We start from the raw sequence: 16,880 nt of genomic DNA, 5'->3' as shown, positions 1-16,880 counted from the left end.
TCGCGCTATACCGGATAGACATCAATAGATAGACGTCAATTATTCACGACCTTTGATCGAGAGCATTACAGATACAGAGAGCATTAATTACAGATCTGCATTCACGGGTCGCCGCTCGGCTGTCTGAGTCAATAGTTCTTGAGTATGAAATAAGGTGCGGACAGTAAGTAAGTACAGGTACTCGACATCGGCGAGCCACCGATGGTTTTGTGGCTGCGAAATAATGCAAACGAAATAATGGATTTTTGCGTGCGTGCATTACCTTTATTATTAGATGCGGTTAAAACGCAGAGTGAGACGATTCGTAACGGAAGAAATGAGGGAGAACGATGAAACTGATTACTCGTGACGTCGCTCTTCCCCGATAAAGCCGCGCGATACTCGCGAAAAGGCGCAACCTCTGTGTCCGACGCACAGCTGGGAGAGATCGAGCGCGATTGGCACTCGTTCACACGCCGGTTTTCTCCTCTATCCAGTCCCGAAGAGCCGCTATACGCGTGTACACCCCGGGATAGGCGGGATGCGCGCAGCCGAATCCCCAGGACACTATTCCTATCAGACGGCCGTCCTGCACCAGTGGACCGCCGCTATCGCCCTGGAAACACACACACCCAGAGCATTCCAGAGCAACGAGAACGGACGGAATTCAAAGCCCGTCCTGGTCGGCGCGTGTTCGTGTAATAATTTTAATCGATTCCTCCGCGGCGCGGGATCGCTGCGATAAAAGATACGCTCCTCGGGGACGCGCGACGCGCGACGCTCGGCCGCTGCCGCGAGTCCTTTGCAACGCTCTCTCGCTGCTCGCGCTCGCGCCAGCGCAAAAATCGATAGCGCAGCCGTCGCAATATATTATCCCTTTCTTCCGTTATCCCACGCGCAGCAGAAAAATATCGCCGTCGGAAAGCTCGCCAATTCTCGATCGCGACTCGATGCTGCTCGATATTTAAAACTGCCTGCATAACGGAACGCACAGAAGGACAAAAGCAGCGCTTTCGACGAGAGAGCGATACTTTCCGACGGGGACAGGAGCATAGATCCTCGGACGCGGGATTTCCCCTCTTCGCTCTGTTTTACTTCTCCTCCTCGCTCTCCTCCTGTTTATTCGCTCTGAAGGCAGATCGCCAAGAAAAACTGAACGACAGCGAGGCGAGGGGGATGAAAAACAGAAGCCTCCCCTCGCGCAAGCAGCGGAAACTTCGTCTTTTACGTCCGCCGCTCATGATTTCCAGCTCGGGAGGGGGACGAAAAATTACCTGGCAGGCGTCTTTCCCGCCGACGCTCGTGTAACCCGCGCACAGCATCCTCGGGGTGATCTTGCGGTGTTGGTATAAACTCGAGCACTCTGCATCCGAAACGAGCGGCACTTCCACTTTGCGTAACTGATTGGTCGACACGCCGTTGCTTCTTAACGCTCCCCAGCCGGTAACCACCGCCATGCTGTGCCTGGCATAATGATCATCGGCCATCGACGCCAGCGGAATCGCTTTTATTCGGCTGCTGTAAGCGAGCGGCTCCTCCAGCTGCAACGAGTGACCACCGCCAAGTCAAGATACGCGCAGCTCGACTCCGCGACGTAACGTTCACACGTGACAAAAAGATTCGAAAGCGTCACTTTCGTCGCTTTCGCGCTAGCGAGAAGTTGCAGAGGTCCGTCGACATCGGCACGCTCGCTGAACTCAGAGACTCTGACTCGTTCGCTGGTGATCACCTCGAGTAGAAAAATTAATAGGGCTCTCTGCTAAGGGCTAAGATTGTTTTTCTCTAATCGTTAATCGGGCCCTAGTAGAACAGTAGAACAGTAGAAAAACAAGGGCTCACAAGTGATTTAACGGGTGCCTTGTAAAGCAATATTATGAGGGCAATATAAGGCTCAACAGAGCCTTATAAGGGAATATTTTTATTATTGCCTGAGTAAAAATATGCGTTCTTTTCATTCCGAAAAAATTTGGACTATAATATCTTTATCTCTTTATAACCTTATTAGTATACCGCAAGAATTTTTTATTTTAAAAGTATAATATACTTTACGATAAGATACAGCATTCTTTGCACATAAAAATCCTGCTACCTGCCTGTTCTCATTAAGGTTCGCTGCATTTCAGAACAAAAGCGACACTAGCGAGAATCCTTACAAACGACTAATAAATACGGCAACTGATAAAACTAACTAATAAGATTTGTTTTTAATTAAAAACGGTGTAATTAAAAAAAAATCTTTAAAAGAACCAAATAGAGCGTACCTACTAAAACAATACTAAATTATGACAATTTTATTACACGCTTCAGATCTTATTAATTTTCTATAACAAAACTTGATTCTGTATATCTAAAGCATTCTTAAAAAAATCCTTCTAAGGCCCACATCAATTTTCCATGTTAAAGCGTAATTTCGTAAAATCTCGGTCATCGGGGCGATGATGAGGGGTAATAACGAGGCATTCCTTCTTAGGGCATCCTACGCTCAATCGGGGCCTGATGCTTCATGAGGATGGCCCTAACAACTTTTCGCTCAGGTCGACGTGCAATCCGCGACTCGTGCGCGACTCGCCGCGCCAGAACCGTTTTTCTCTCCGCGCGCTACATCCGTAACATCAATTAGCTCGGTGCATTCGCCGCGCGGCGAAGGTACGCGGCAAGCGGTTTCTCGGACAGTTGAATGACCAGCGGACTCGTAATCAACCCGACAACGACGGCTTCCAATCGGCCGGTTACGCAAGCGATTTTCCCCGAACTCACCTTTATTACGGCGATGTCATAATCGCCGTTCCGCCGGCTGTAGTTCTCGTGAACAATAACTCGCCTCGCCCGCGCCAGCGTGCCTTCCTCGTCGAGATCGGACGTGCCCGCTTTTATCGCGGGATATCGCCTGCAACAGAGCGGGAGCGAGGTACGTGAGGCATCCGGCCGGGCGGCTTAACGAAGCCGATCGCGCCTGCTAATGCGCGCGAGTTCGGCAAAAAACTATATACCCAGCGTATCGCACGCAGTGAGCCGCGGTGATGATCCAATCCTCGCTAATGATGGCGCCGCCGCAGGCGTGCCGATCGCCGTGTCGCAGGGACACCTAGAAATCACCAGGGCGGGGGGGGGGGGTGTAGCGATTTTGTTGCAGCAGGCCGACGCGCGCGCGCACAACGCCACTCATAAATATTCGTCACGGCGGATATTCGCGTTACGGCAAAATAAAGGATCAAAAGGATCATTGCTCCAATTTTGCTGGGCCGCGGCTGTGACACGCGCGCGCGCGCCTCGCGCTAATTACGCCGGACCCTTCGCAATCGCGCAATCGCGGAGGAGCACGAGCTCGAGAGCGGATGGAATCCTCGACGAGGAATTCCCGAGCGGTCTACTTCTCGCGCGGTCTTCGGCTAGCCCGCAACGTACAATCTCGGCGCTGCGCGCTGCCAATTGAATGAAATCACCGAGCAATCCGACCGTCGATCGGCCCGAGCGCAATGCGGTGTCGCGTGAAACCGTGAACGCGCCCGGCATTTCTACCAGTCCCTTTTCGATCTCCCTCCTACTCCCCCCCCCTTCCCCCCCCCCGCGTTATCTCAAACAGCGACTTCGATCGTGAGGCAAATCCGAAAGTCCCTTTGTCCGATGAACTTGTACTCGCCGATTGTTGCCTGTTCGGTGCACTTACTTGGTACGGGTGTTCCTCGATGCTGGTCTCCCGGCCGCCGACAATGCGCCCTTCGTCGTCTAAATGGCCAATATTCGGATTAGTGTTTCGCCACGATTGGCGGTTTCGCGCCAACTACCAGCTGGCGAGCGTGAATTTAACTCCCGGCGCGAATCCAACGGAACCTGGTCGGGTCGTTAAGACGATCGGACGCATTAGTAAACGTCGTCGAAACACGGCCGCTATATCATTCGCGCCGTGTCGTTCTTTTTTCTTTCTTTCCGAAATGCACGGTCAAAATGGCGGTGGCATCGCTGGCCCGTATCGATCGCGAGTGCGACGACAGTAACGCGCGAATTTAGGCCGGCCGAGGCGAAATAGGGACGCGCGACCGCTCCGAAAACTCGAACCTCGATGCTTCCTGTTTGCGTAGTTATCGGGAAATAGAAAATATCTATTATTTCAAGTGGCCGCTGATAAATCCCGTCCATCGACCTCGACTATCCGGCGCCATTTGTCGCTTCTTATACAACTCGTTCTCCTACAACGATCCCCCCACGCCTATCACATTTCCCGAGACGTTGTTAGATATTTACGTACGTAATATACCGATGCGTTGTTGACCTCGCGACAGGACGCCCCGCAGGAGCGCGGAGCAAAACAGGAACAGAAGCACGCGGCGCATCGTGGAAATGTTTTATCTCGGCTAGCTGTTATCCGCTTATCGCCGGCTTCTTTTGATTCTACTCGCTGCACGGCTGCTTGATTGACGACGTCAGTATGAATTTTCCAAGCGTAGCCGGAACGTGTCCGGTCAGCCGTCGAGCACCGCCGCGAAGAGTCGCCTGGTGCCTGGATTCCAGCAGTTAGTTATTTATCGTCGTCATCCGTTCGCTCAAAGTCGCGCTGAAACAAAACCGGAAACAAAAACGAACGTCGAAGCCTCGCGCTCCATCGCGCACGTCCGCAAGGCGATCGGCCAATTGCTCGGCGGGGAAGCAATTAAACGCAACCGTTGCAGAGAACAATCCCAGAGTCAAAGGACAGCTCGCCCTCCCCCACAGAGGGGGACCGGAGCTCTTTCTTCAGCGGCCGAAGCCGGGACGATGCGCGACGAGTTCGCACCGGCGAACTTGCCGACTCGGGGGATGCCGCGCCGCGCCGCTCGCTCGCGAGGGTTAGGAAGCACCACTTCGCGGCGCGTATAATTCATCGTTATCAGAAATCCCGGATATATCCGCGCGCGAGCTACGCTCGGCCAGACCGAGGGGGCGGCAGAGGAGAGAAGGGGGATCGCACCGCCGCCAGACAACAAGGACTTGATATCCGTGGGAGTATCGATCGCTTACCGGCCGTAATGCGCGCTGCACATTAGTATGCACCACGTCTGCGAGGATTCTTAACCAGACCAGAAGGGCTGGGCTTGCCGTGAGGAACGCAGCGCGCATCCCGGCCCTTACGAGACGAATACGGTGAGAGATCCGTCGGCACGTGCAACATCAAAGATAGGTAGGTAGGTAGGTAGGTCGGTCGGACGCGAACATCGACTGTGGCACCCTTTACGAGCGAGCCAGCTGTGCGGGGCTGCGGAATCGTTTATTCAATGCCACCGCGACGGCGAAACTCAGACTCGCGCGCGCGCGCGGCGCGTCTCTCTCCGAGTCGACGCTGAAATTAATAATCCCGCGTGACGAACGATTACGTCGAGGCGTGGCGCGAGGCGAGTTGTGATGTTTATTGCATCGCGCGGAATTGTACGCGTTAGCACCTTGCCACGGGGTTGATTACTCGCTGCGGTCTCTCGCGGAGGCTGCGAGTCGGCGAGAGCACTTGGCGACTCGACGCGATCGACGCTCGCGGTCTTCGCGACTCGTTGCTCGCGGCCGGACTGCCGGCCGACCGCGACGCTTCACGTTTCGAGGTGGGACCAGTGAGCGTGCCGGGTTACGCGGGTTTATTCGTTTTCCTGGACTCGCCGGTCGTTAAGATACACTTGAAATTCCGATGAAACGTCGCCGTCGCCGGCGCGCTCCGGTGACGGGCAGAACGTTGCGCAATCCTTCTGCGGGGAATCGTGGCGGTCTGAAGTTTCTTCTAGACGCGCCGAGCCTGCCGCTCGTTGTTCGCGCGGCAGATCAGGCTGGCGCGAAAGTGGAAACCGATAGACACGTTTCATTGTCGGCGGACACGCGACGCAGGATAGAAGCACGGGGATGATAATGCCAATTTATTTGCGAAAATTCATCGTGACAAGATCAACGCGACCAGACTACATGGAAATGCGATTAATCTCGGCGGAATTAATTGAGCGACTACGTGCTCAATTCCCCTTCGTCCGTTCCGCAAGTCCCGTTTTTCCAGGCGTTTCCGGCGCTCCTTCCTCTCTATTTATAGAATTTGTAGACGGTGTCTCTTTCATAATGTCGCACGGTCTTGACTTAGCGGTTAAACAAAAGCAAATATTTCCTCAACGGTACGCCGCCTTTCCTCTATCTCGGGGAACGGGGAAGGGAGAAGAGAAAAATTAATTCCGCTACACGTTCGCCCGCTTGGTTATCCAATCCCGTATGGCTGATACTCGGGTGTACACTCCGGGAAATCCGACACTTCCACACTGAGCGCCCCAGGACACGATCCCAATTTGGACACCGTTGTAGACGAGCGGACCGCCGGAGTCTCCCTGTGTCGCAGACAAATAAAGCTCTTACTTTCGTCGCAGAAATAAAAGCACCGCGGCGAGAAGATCGAATGAAATAATTTCAATCGGGCGAAACCCTCCTCTGATTGCGTTCCTCTCTTCTTCGGAGCATTACATTAGGATAATTAATCCTTTCGGCATTAAGATAAGCGTCCCAATGGCCGGACACGTCCCAGTACGTTCGACCGCTTTGAGAAAAATATTCACTATTTATTTTAACAATAATGAATGAAAGTAATAATTATTGTAATAAAAAAAAAAACTCCGATATCTGACGATTAATTGGAACAAAAGTACACCCAATTTGATACTGATTTTGTGTTAAAATAAAATTTAACACGTTCGCGACGTTCGTCGAATCAATAAATCCATTGGTTCACTCTAAAGGACGCACAATTTTTTTTATCTTGCTATAATATTGTCTGATCGACAAACCATGTTGCTAGTACATAGATACATTTCTCATGTAGCCGTAGTTATGATGTATAGAGATACACCGATACACACAGAGACTTTCAGAAGTGGGTCACGATGTCGCGAACGTGTTAATTAAATAAGTGTGCACCTGTGATTTGGCAAATTAATGGTGAATCGTTAATAAATTCATTAAGAGATAGCATCTATATTTATATTATATTCCCCGTTGGCACATACTAGTTTTCTAATTGCGGTCAAACACTGGGACAAATATATCCGAACATTGAGCCATAATCTATTTCAATTGTCCGCTGTCGCTGCTACATTAATGCGCTTTATTACATAAATAAATATTTCATTAATAACGGATACATATATTGGTTTAAATAATTTTTTTCCACTTAAGGGAATTTTAAGTTTTCGAAAAAATTGCAGATATTTATATCCAAACTATTCTTAATATCATATATTGTATCTTTTGTGACGACCTACGCTTAAACATCCGGTTACTGGGACATTTACCTTATGAAGAGAGAGAGAGAGAGAGAGAGAGAGAGAGAAAGAGAGAGAAACGCGTTTGCGGACACGATCGCGAAATGTTATATATATTCTCTTTCATTCTAACGCAACACTTTGCTACAATGTAACGGCCGCAATAAAACATAGACGATCACGAGAGCGCGAAAAATATCGTCGCTCGCGACAAGCGGAGCAATTTCTCGCGCGGAAGAAAAAAAGCGCCGAGATAATATCCTCTGTCTCGCAGCGGCGCGATGATGGAGCGCGCGGTAGGAGTGCCGAATCAAAGGTTCGCGCAGATACTCGTCCAATATCAGCAAAAGAAGCGGAAAAGAAGCAGAGAGAGAGAGAGAGAGAGAGAGAGAAAGAGAGACACGCGACACGTACGTGACAGGTATCCTTGCCGCCGCTGATGTAGCCGGCGCAGAGCATGGCCGGCGTCACAATCCCGTAACGAGCGTAGATCTTTTTGCAGACCTCCTGATCGATGACCGGCATCGCGAGCACTTGCAGCACCTCCGAGCTCGAGCCGCCAGCCTGAAACTCACACAGCGCGGCCGTATATACAACATCGGCGAGCGCGCGCGAGGCTTACCGCGGAGATTCGCGACGTCTGGCCAAAATCCCGTCAACGTTTGCCGCGCGCGACGACCGGTGCCTGCGTTCGGCAAACAGACCTTGGCGTTTACACGCAGGTAATCAGTCTCGTCAAACGTCATCGCCACCGGCGCTAAAGCACTCTGACGTGCCCGCCGGCACGGTAACGCGCTAACGACGAACGAGCGCGCGCGCGCGCGCGCGGAAGGATGCGCTCGAAACGCTGCGACGAAGTACACAGAAAGGACTCACCGACAGCTCGCCCCATCCTGTGACAACTGCCTTGTCGCCGGGCTTAACGGCCGTCGATGGCGTCGCTAGGCCGATACTTTTCACACGCGAGCTCAGTTTCAGGGGAGTAGGCAGCTGCAAAATATTCCCTTTGTGCAGGACGAGTCGTAGCGAGCGCGCGGGAAATGCGTCGTCCGTGGCTACGCCACGGATTTACGCGTCTACGTACTTTCATCAGGGCCACGTCGTAATTGTACATATCCTCGTCATACAACTCATGGTAGTAAATAGTGCTGATGTCTGTGAACACAGTACCTTCCTTATCCAGGTACGTGCTGCCCACTCGGATCTTGAAGGATGCCCGTCTCCTCCTGAAACGTTTGGATTTCTCGTTAATTTAGCCCACCTGATAACCGGGCGAAGGAACAGAGAAACACGTGTCGGAAGTTGGCCCCGCACTTTTTTCGAATTTTGAGTTTTTCTTTATGGTGCCGTATTGTGCTATGTTTGTGCTGATTTGTGCCGCAAACGCGAGACCGATTACCTCAATGACATTTGAGAAAGAAGATAAAAACGAAAATTTGCCAGCCCTCCACTTTTGTCCGAATGAATCCAATTTTTGTTTGTGAATTACTACTAATTTGTTGCGCCGAAAAAACTGGATATCTCCTTTCGTTCAGTAGAAAAAAAATGTTTCTTTAGGTACTACATGTGGACTACGATGGTCTGACGTAATTTTGCCATTAGAAAAAGTTGTTGGGCTTGACCAGCACAACTCGGCACAACTTTCAAAATTTCGAAAATGTAAAAAAGAATTTCTTGGCCCACTACTTCTTGCCAATTTTTTGCAAGCTGTGCAATTTTCGGAACATGTCTTAGTCGTTTCTCGTTATACTCGGCTAGCACAATCCAGCACAACTCGCAGAATTCAAATATCTACCACGATTCAAAAGCTATAATGATCTGAAAATTGTTCCTAAAATTATTCCTAAAAGTTACTTGCTTCGAATGCTCGTACTGCGAAAACCAGCCATTTTGCAATTAGAAAAAGTTGTTGGGATTGACTAGCACAATCCGGCACAACTTTCGAAATTTCGAAAATATGAAACATTTCTTTTGCGTCACCGATTTTTGCAAATTTTTTTGCAATCTAAGTAGTTCTCGATACATCTCTAAGTGATTTCTTGTTGTACTCGATTAGCACAATTCAGCACAACTTGTAAACTTGCGATAAAGGCATTGTAGAAAAAGTTATTTATTAATTTGTATTTTAACTTTAACATTTCTTTCTACTGAACGAAAGGAGATATCTAGTTTCTTCGAACGCTGCACAACGCTGCACAAATTAAAATAAATAAATAGGAATTCACAAACAAAAATTGGATTCATTCGGACAAAAGTGGAGGGTTGGTAAATTTTCGTTTTTATTTTCTTTCTCAAATGTTATTGAAGTTATCGGTCTCGCGTTTGCGGCACAAATCAGCACAAACCACCACCACCACAATACGGCTCAATAAAGAAAAACTCAAAATTTGAAAAACGCGGGGCTGCCGAAAATTTAGTTTTTCTTAATTTTCTTGAGTACGCTTTGAGTTACAGAGTTGCGGATTACGGCACAAACGTAGCAGTACAATGCGGTACAATTCGAAAAAATACAAAATTCGGAAAGTGCCGGGCCAACTTCACACACGTCAGAGAAATGTTTCTGTCTGAAACGACGCATACCCATAGACGCAGTGTGCCGCCGTCAGGATCCATAGGTTGCTGATGATCGAGCCTCCGCACAGAAGCTTGCCGTCGTAATGAATGGATACCTGCCGGAAGCGATTCTTCTAAGGAAGCGGTAACGCGAGGCGACTCGGTTGACCCCGTAAATTTGTCGGAAATATTCGGTCAGCATCGATAATAACGCGCCGCGATAAGTTTACGCAGTACTTCTCGGTCTCCGACGCGGCACAGTTGTGCGGAACAGGTGGATTAAGATTCAAGGTGACAAATGGATCCTCCGTAAACTGACCTGATACGGGTAGTTATCGATGGTGGTAGACTTGCCGCCGATTATCCTCGACTCGAAGGACCAGGCAGAGGCTACCAACGTCGCAAGGCACAGGATGAGCAGCATGGCCATGGTTGCGAACGACTTACAATTCGTCACTGAGATGTTTATCCGAAAATCAGATTTTAGATACGCGATGAGACACGCGATAAGACGGTCGATATCGCGAGCTTGATATCATATCGATATCTTCCGAGTCACTTATGCGCGCATGGTCGAGCATGGTCAGTCACTCGTCGAAGATATCCTAAATGGCTCGGAAACATGCGGGCCGCCGAGGCCACTCAAGGCCGAAAGCCGAGGCCGCAGCGAAGTCGCCAGGGCTGCTGCGCGTGCAGCTGCGTACGATTAAGAGCGGGTTAATTATTTACGATCACGTCCAATCGCGTTCACTGCGAAACAACAATCTCACTACGGTACGCGCCGCGCGGCGAATCTGAGCGGCTGCTGCCCCCGTGCGCGCAAACTTCCCCCCCGGGTTAACTCGTTGTAATCTGTTCGAAATTCCCAACTCCCGATACTTACTTGGTTGCCACCACGCGCAACGGTTTAACACGTACGTGATGTTGCAAAGCGGCGCACACACAAACGATGATATGAAATATTCTGCTGTCGCACTTGCACGGAGTTATATCTGTGACCCGCGGCGAAGGTCACGCGGGTCTGCTCAGTGAGCATCGATTTTACAAGGGCGAATGGATGCCGAAAGAGCGTAATATTTAATACCGTGGGCTCGGATTACCGCGAAAAATAACGATCTCGTTGTTTACGCTGTCGAAAGTCGCCGGACGGCTCGTCGTTCCGGGGAAATTCGACGCGATATTTTCGAAATGCAGCTCGCATTTGTATCGTATTACCCCGCCGGCGCAAGTCGAAAATCGCGCAATGACGCGAAGAGCGAACGATCGAAGTGGCAAGAGGGAGAAAGAGAGAGAGAGAGAGAGAGAGAGAATTGCCGCGTCGAAGCGCGTTTTTAATCGACGTGTCTATTCGCCGTGTGTGATCAACCGAGCGAGCGCATAATCGCGATATACCGATATCAAGCGCTCGTTATACCGCAGCAGTTCAAGCTGTGCAAACATCTACGTCCGATTGCTCTCGAGCAACCTTGGCCCGTCTTCACGTGAAGTGCTGCTCTGCCGTATTAACTGAATAATTGAAATGAATTTTCGCCCGCACTGTTTCGACGATATTTAATATATCCAAAAGAAAATAATTTCAGAACGAGTGGAATCATTTAAATTTTAGAGGATTCCTCTAAAATTAACGAAAATATTAAAAACACATTATTCTTAAACTAAGAGAGATTATACGTATGTTGTATGTATAATGCAAATCTTATTGATTTTAATATAAATTTCCTCTTACACACAGATTATTTAATCTTTTTTTTAAGAGGATTATTATTTATTCTTATTGTACTTTATTCTTACTGGTTATACTGGTTAATTTGAAAAAATTATTATAACGTATAGCGAAAAGTAATATATGTATATATAGATGTACCAGTTCTACGATAAGTAGATACGAATGATCAATAAGATCATGATAATAAACAAATTTCCAATCTTTATAGCTACAAATATGTTCATTATGGCCAATTGTATGAAACATAGTTAAAAGAAAGAATATATGAATTTATTATGAATTAACTTCTTGTAATAGATTATAAACTGATTTCACGAAATATGGATAAATTATCTTTGTTATATGTTACAGCAATACATGTACATACCTCTCTTAAAATGCGTTCCAAATATTCTGACCTATGATTATATTTTCATTCATATGCGGAAGTAGAACATAGCTGAACAAAAGAAGCCGACGTTCAAATCAACATATTCCTTTTCATATAAAAGGAAAATTAATTGATATAAGGGGGAATCCTTTTGTAATAAGAGGAAAACAGAATAATATCTAATAAATTTTAGACGAATGGTTCACTTTAATCGCTTTATCGAAAGAGGAATCCTTTTTCTGTAAAACGCTTTGCTTAGAATATGAGACTATGGGAAAAATCACTTTACAAATAGAATACTTTTTTTGGGTGTACGACATTCGTATATTAAAGAGGAGTATCTGTCCTTCATGATAAAAAAGCCTTTCCGGCACAGTTCGTTCTGAATTTCGAGAAAATCATCAGCAATTTACTTGCACAATTGATCGCTATTGAGGAATTGAAAACCGAGTTTCTTCTTTACGAGTTTCCACAGGAAGGAGATTAGCTCGCGATAAGTTATCGTCGCAATAACGATATAATCGCTTCTGATTGCGGTTAATTATTAATTACATAGCGTAATCAAGATTACGTGCTATAAATACTGTGCTCGTAAAAAATGTCTCCAACAGCTTGTTGTTTATGCAGGATATTCTGTCTCACGATTGTTACTCAAGCAGTTTCTATACATAAACTCTTACACTTTACTCCCTCCGTTGTCTTATTTGTTGTCTTTATTGTTGTCTGATCTGATGACTTTGTGTTTAATAGCAATTATATAAGAACGCACGTTGAGTTTAATATTTTAATAATAAAGTATCTAACAATAATAACGATAATGACGATAACGACGATAATGACGATGATAAAGATGATGATGATGATGATGATGATGATATGAGATAATTATGTATATATTCCCTGCATCGTTAATCAAAATATAGAGATCAAGATGAGCAGAAAACAACATTTGTCCGAATCCGTGGTAGATTCGCTATTATGTAAGATTGCTCGTACACTCTGCCAACATTTCCCCGACGCACGTATTCGCGAAATGTTCTCTTGCGCCAAAATAGGAGCTAAAGTAAAAAATTAAATGCTGTAATGCGTTTGCGTATCGCTCAGTTTAAACGGAAATATTCTTGTTTTTAGCCTAATTAGTATCACGCCGGTGAAATGTAATATCACATTCTATGGCAGATCGTATGAGGATTTATGCGCAAAATGGAGATAATTTTCAATTATGGCGAAATTATGCGGCGGTGTTCGTTCCGATATTTCGCTCTCTACAAAATTGCTAAATTAATTTTTGCTCTGATAGCTAAAAAGTATTAAGGCTATATGAAATGTTAAATAATTTTCTCCAACAATTTTCGCCGCAATGTGGTATTGTCCGTCCACTCGAAACCTGCGTAATTAGGTATGTAATTGTGATTATCGTACGTTTGTACTTTTCGATTTTTAAATTAAAACATTAAAACGTAGCCTTGTGAGCCATGCACGCGCACACAAGAGAGAGAGAGAGAGAGAGAGAGAGAGAGAGAGAGAGAGAGAGAGATATGATGTATTCACATTTTTTACTTTGATCTCACGCATCTCTCTCCCCTCAACACCGAGCCATTAGTAACATCGTGATATCTGCGATAAACACGATTTCATCGCGAATAAGAATTTCCGACGATAAAACTCGCGCCACGTTCCCTTCGCAAAGTCGCTCGAGCAAATAATAGTTATTTGTCAAACTGTAATTACACACGCTTAATTGTACGCCAAACTATAAAGCGAGAAGCGATAATATTATCGCTGATATCACAGACGTTGCTATATAGTTCCGCTATATTGATGTACGATAAATGCTGAATCACATTTTATATCGAAAACGCGGAAACGACGGCAGCCGCGTGCCGCTGAAATTCGCACTGGAGAATGGGTATCCTGCTTCGGTATTGAAATGCTAATTACAAATTAACGCGCACTCAGCAGCTACGGACAAAGTATTATCTTTTTATCAGTATACGATTTCGTAATACACACGCAATATAGCGTGTCTCAATATATAATTTATGGCACTTTAAAAGCCGGCACATTTTCATATGTGGAATAATATTTATAAATTATTAACGTAGTATAATTGAGTCCGAAACCGAATGATTCCGCCGGTGGGCCGTCCTCTCCAATAACGCAATTATGTGGAACGTTTTGGAAAGTTTGCAAAAGGGATCTCGAAATTAATAAAAGAAAAAAGAAATTTGTATTCAAACTACCTTAATCAAATATCGTGCGGTTTTATTTTATGAAAATCGAATCCTTTCGCTAATTTTGGGAGAGTACAAGCGTTTAACGCGATTTATATTTCCTAAGCGAGACGGACGATGTGTGTGCTATATTGTTTCTCTCTCTCTCTCTCTCTCTCTCTCTCATTCGAATGTTGCTCAAGCGATTATCGGGAAAGAATCACCGTAGGGCCAGCGCGAGTTCCAGGCTCGCCAGAATCCAGGATTATTGGAGGAAGGAGCGCGCAAGTATCGAGGAATATCCATTTGTGCGGTTACTATTACGTGCGGTCGAACTTTACGGGCGATTTGGCATTTAGAAAATCGCTGCTTTCCCTCTGCCTCCCTTTGCCCCTTTCTCCCTCTTCCTCTCTCGCGAGTCTCGAGGCGAAACTTCGATGCGTGTTTTTTCTTTTTTTTTTGCCAAACGCAAAGTCGAGCGTTTCTGCAAAGGTGGGTGGTATCATCAGCGAATGGCGGATAATAATGTTGGCGCCGCACGCGCGCCCGCGCGCGCTCAGTTTAATCAATTTTAATCTACCGCCTGGTAAAACTAATTTAGATTCCGCGATTACTCGCATTCGTGTGCCGCGACCTTTTGCAGAATCTACGTGAGGGAGATTCGAGCAAGAACGGCCGCGAAATATTATTACAAAAATGGCACGGTGCATAACGTCGACGGAGTCACGACACATTTTAAGTGTTGAGCCTCAATTAGCAATAAACTCGGCGGTGGATAATCTTATGCAAAAACATTAATTCGTTCCTCCTCGAGATAAAATTCCCGCAAGCTGTTTCCATCTTCGCACATTTTCGCGGCAACGTATTAAGCAAGACGACAAAGAGATACGATGCGCGGCGACGATAACGTAAATACGTTAACCTCAAAATCTGGATCGGGGTGGAATCTACTTGAATCGGGTACGAGCGAGAAGCGAAAGCTGATGAGGCACGTTGCGGGAATTCTCCATAAGACTTGCGCAAATAATTGGCAATAATGAAAAAGAAGGGAAGGAAAAATGTATACACATGTGTTACCAAGTTGAATAAAAATAACAGTTCCAGCCACGGAGAGGCAAACGACGAGTTGTTCTACATGCATCTCTCGCAACAAAAGCACCGATGATAAAGAGAGCAAAGTGAAAGAAAACTACAGAGCTAGAGTAGACATTGGCCGGCGAGTACATAAGGTCGTTTACGGAAGACGCTGAAGGTGGACTTTGTGCGGCTGCCTGCATTCCGCTCGATCAAATATTTTTGCAGGAATAACGTCGCGGAGTTGCTCTTGCGCGCTCGTCCACAGCTAACGGCTTTCGCGACGGTATTCGAAATAACGAACTGAACCAGCGGAAGTAACAGGCGCACATACGGTATGTCTTGCTTATTACATGGAACGTTGTTTCTCTCGAACGTAATGTAATAGTCAAGAAAAACGACTTTTATGCTGCGTTTAGGCAGTCGCGCTATATTTACAAAGTACCGCATCGTCCCAATCGAAAAGAAAGAAAGAGATCTCGCAGATAAAATTCGAAAAAGAAGAAAAAGCATGCAATATCATATCCATCGTATAAGAATATCCGACAGCGCGTTAACGTCAAATAATTCACCCCAAAAAAGTATTCTATTTGTAAAGTGATTTTCCCCATAGTCTCATATTCTAAGCAAAGCGTTTTGCAGAAAAAGGATTCCTCTTTCGATAAAGCGATTAAAGTGAACCACTCGTCTAAAATTTATTAGATATCATTCTGTTTTCCTCTTATTTCAAGAGGATTCCCTCTTATATCAATTAATTTTCCTTCCATATGAAGAGGAATATATTGATTTGAACGTCAGTTTCTTTTGTTCAGTCATGCTCTACATCCAGACATGAGCGGAAAAATAACCATATGCTCATGGGTCAGAAATGGGTTTGGAACAGTTTTTAAAAAAGTATGTATGCTTACCCATATTTGATCAAATACAGTTTATAATCTATTGCAAGAAGTTGAATAATATATTCTTTCTTTTAACTATGTTTTATACAATTGGTTATGACGAACAGCTATAAAGTCCATAACAAAACTGATTGAAGATTTATTTGTTATGATGATTTTATTTCATTCGTGTCTGCTTATTGTAGAACTGCCACCAGACAGTACATCTATATGTACTACTATATGTACTACTTTTCGCTATACATTATAATAATTTGTTCAAATGAACGAGTATAACCAGTAAGAATAAAGTACAGTAAGAATAAATAATAATCTTCTTAAAAAAAGATTAAATAATCTGTACATAAGAGGAAATTTATATTAAAATCAATAAGACTTGCATTATACGTATGATATATAATCTCTCTTAGTTTAAGAATAATGTGTTTTTAATATTTTCGTTAATTTTAGAGGAATCCTCTTAAGGGCATATATAAGAATGAAATCCTCTAAAATTTAAATGATTCCACTCGTTCTGAAATTATTTTTCTTCTTAGGTGTTTCATAGCACATTCTACATATAAAATTTTAATTTGAATAAAAAATCCTAATACGACATATATCGCGGCCATTTTCCGAATTGTAAAGGACGGTTAATCAGTCATCGATATCTTGTAGATGTCGCAAGCTCGGACTAAAATGTGCCGATAGGACAGCCTGTTATTGAAATACTATAGGCCGTACTTTTGAAACGACTTCTCGAATTTTCCACGTAGTTGGAGGTATAATATATGTGTATACACGCACGTCTCTGTCTACAGAGACGCAGTGCGT

General features: G+C 45.6%; 1 protein-coding gene across 1 annotated transcript; it reads right to left on the bottom strand.

Moving 5' to 3' along the window:
- Positions 1-7: 7 nt before the first annotated feature.
- On the bottom strand, positions 8-11,098 carry LOC105186003 (serine protease 48). The gene is made up of 13 exons (XM_025304260.1): positions 10,669-11,098; positions 10,105-10,241; positions 9,813-9,901; positions 8,317-8,458; positions 8,109-8,222; positions 7,647-7,796; positions 6,163-6,305; positions 4,226-4,296; positions 3,647-3,705; positions 2,970-3,064; positions 2,737-2,866; positions 1,254-1,520; positions 8-595 (listed from the first exon to the last, which is right to left on the bottom strand). Coding segments are annotated over exons 1-13 (1,545 nt in total). The 5' UTR covers positions 10,670-11,098; the 3' UTR covers positions 8-448.
- Between the last annotated feature and the right edge of the window lie 5,782 nt (positions 11,099-16,880).

The sequence above is a fragment of the Harpegnathos saltator genome, unplaced genomic scaffold (assembly GCF_003227715.2).
Source record: "Harpegnathos saltator strain DR-91 unplaced genomic scaffold, Hsal_v8.6 scaffold6, whole genome shotgun sequence".
NCBI lineage: Eukaryota > Metazoa > Arthropoda > Insecta > Hymenoptera > Formicidae > Harpegnathos > Harpegnathos saltator.
Note: the sequence above shows the minus strand (reverse complement) of the source record. Positions and strands in the feature narration are given on the sequence as shown.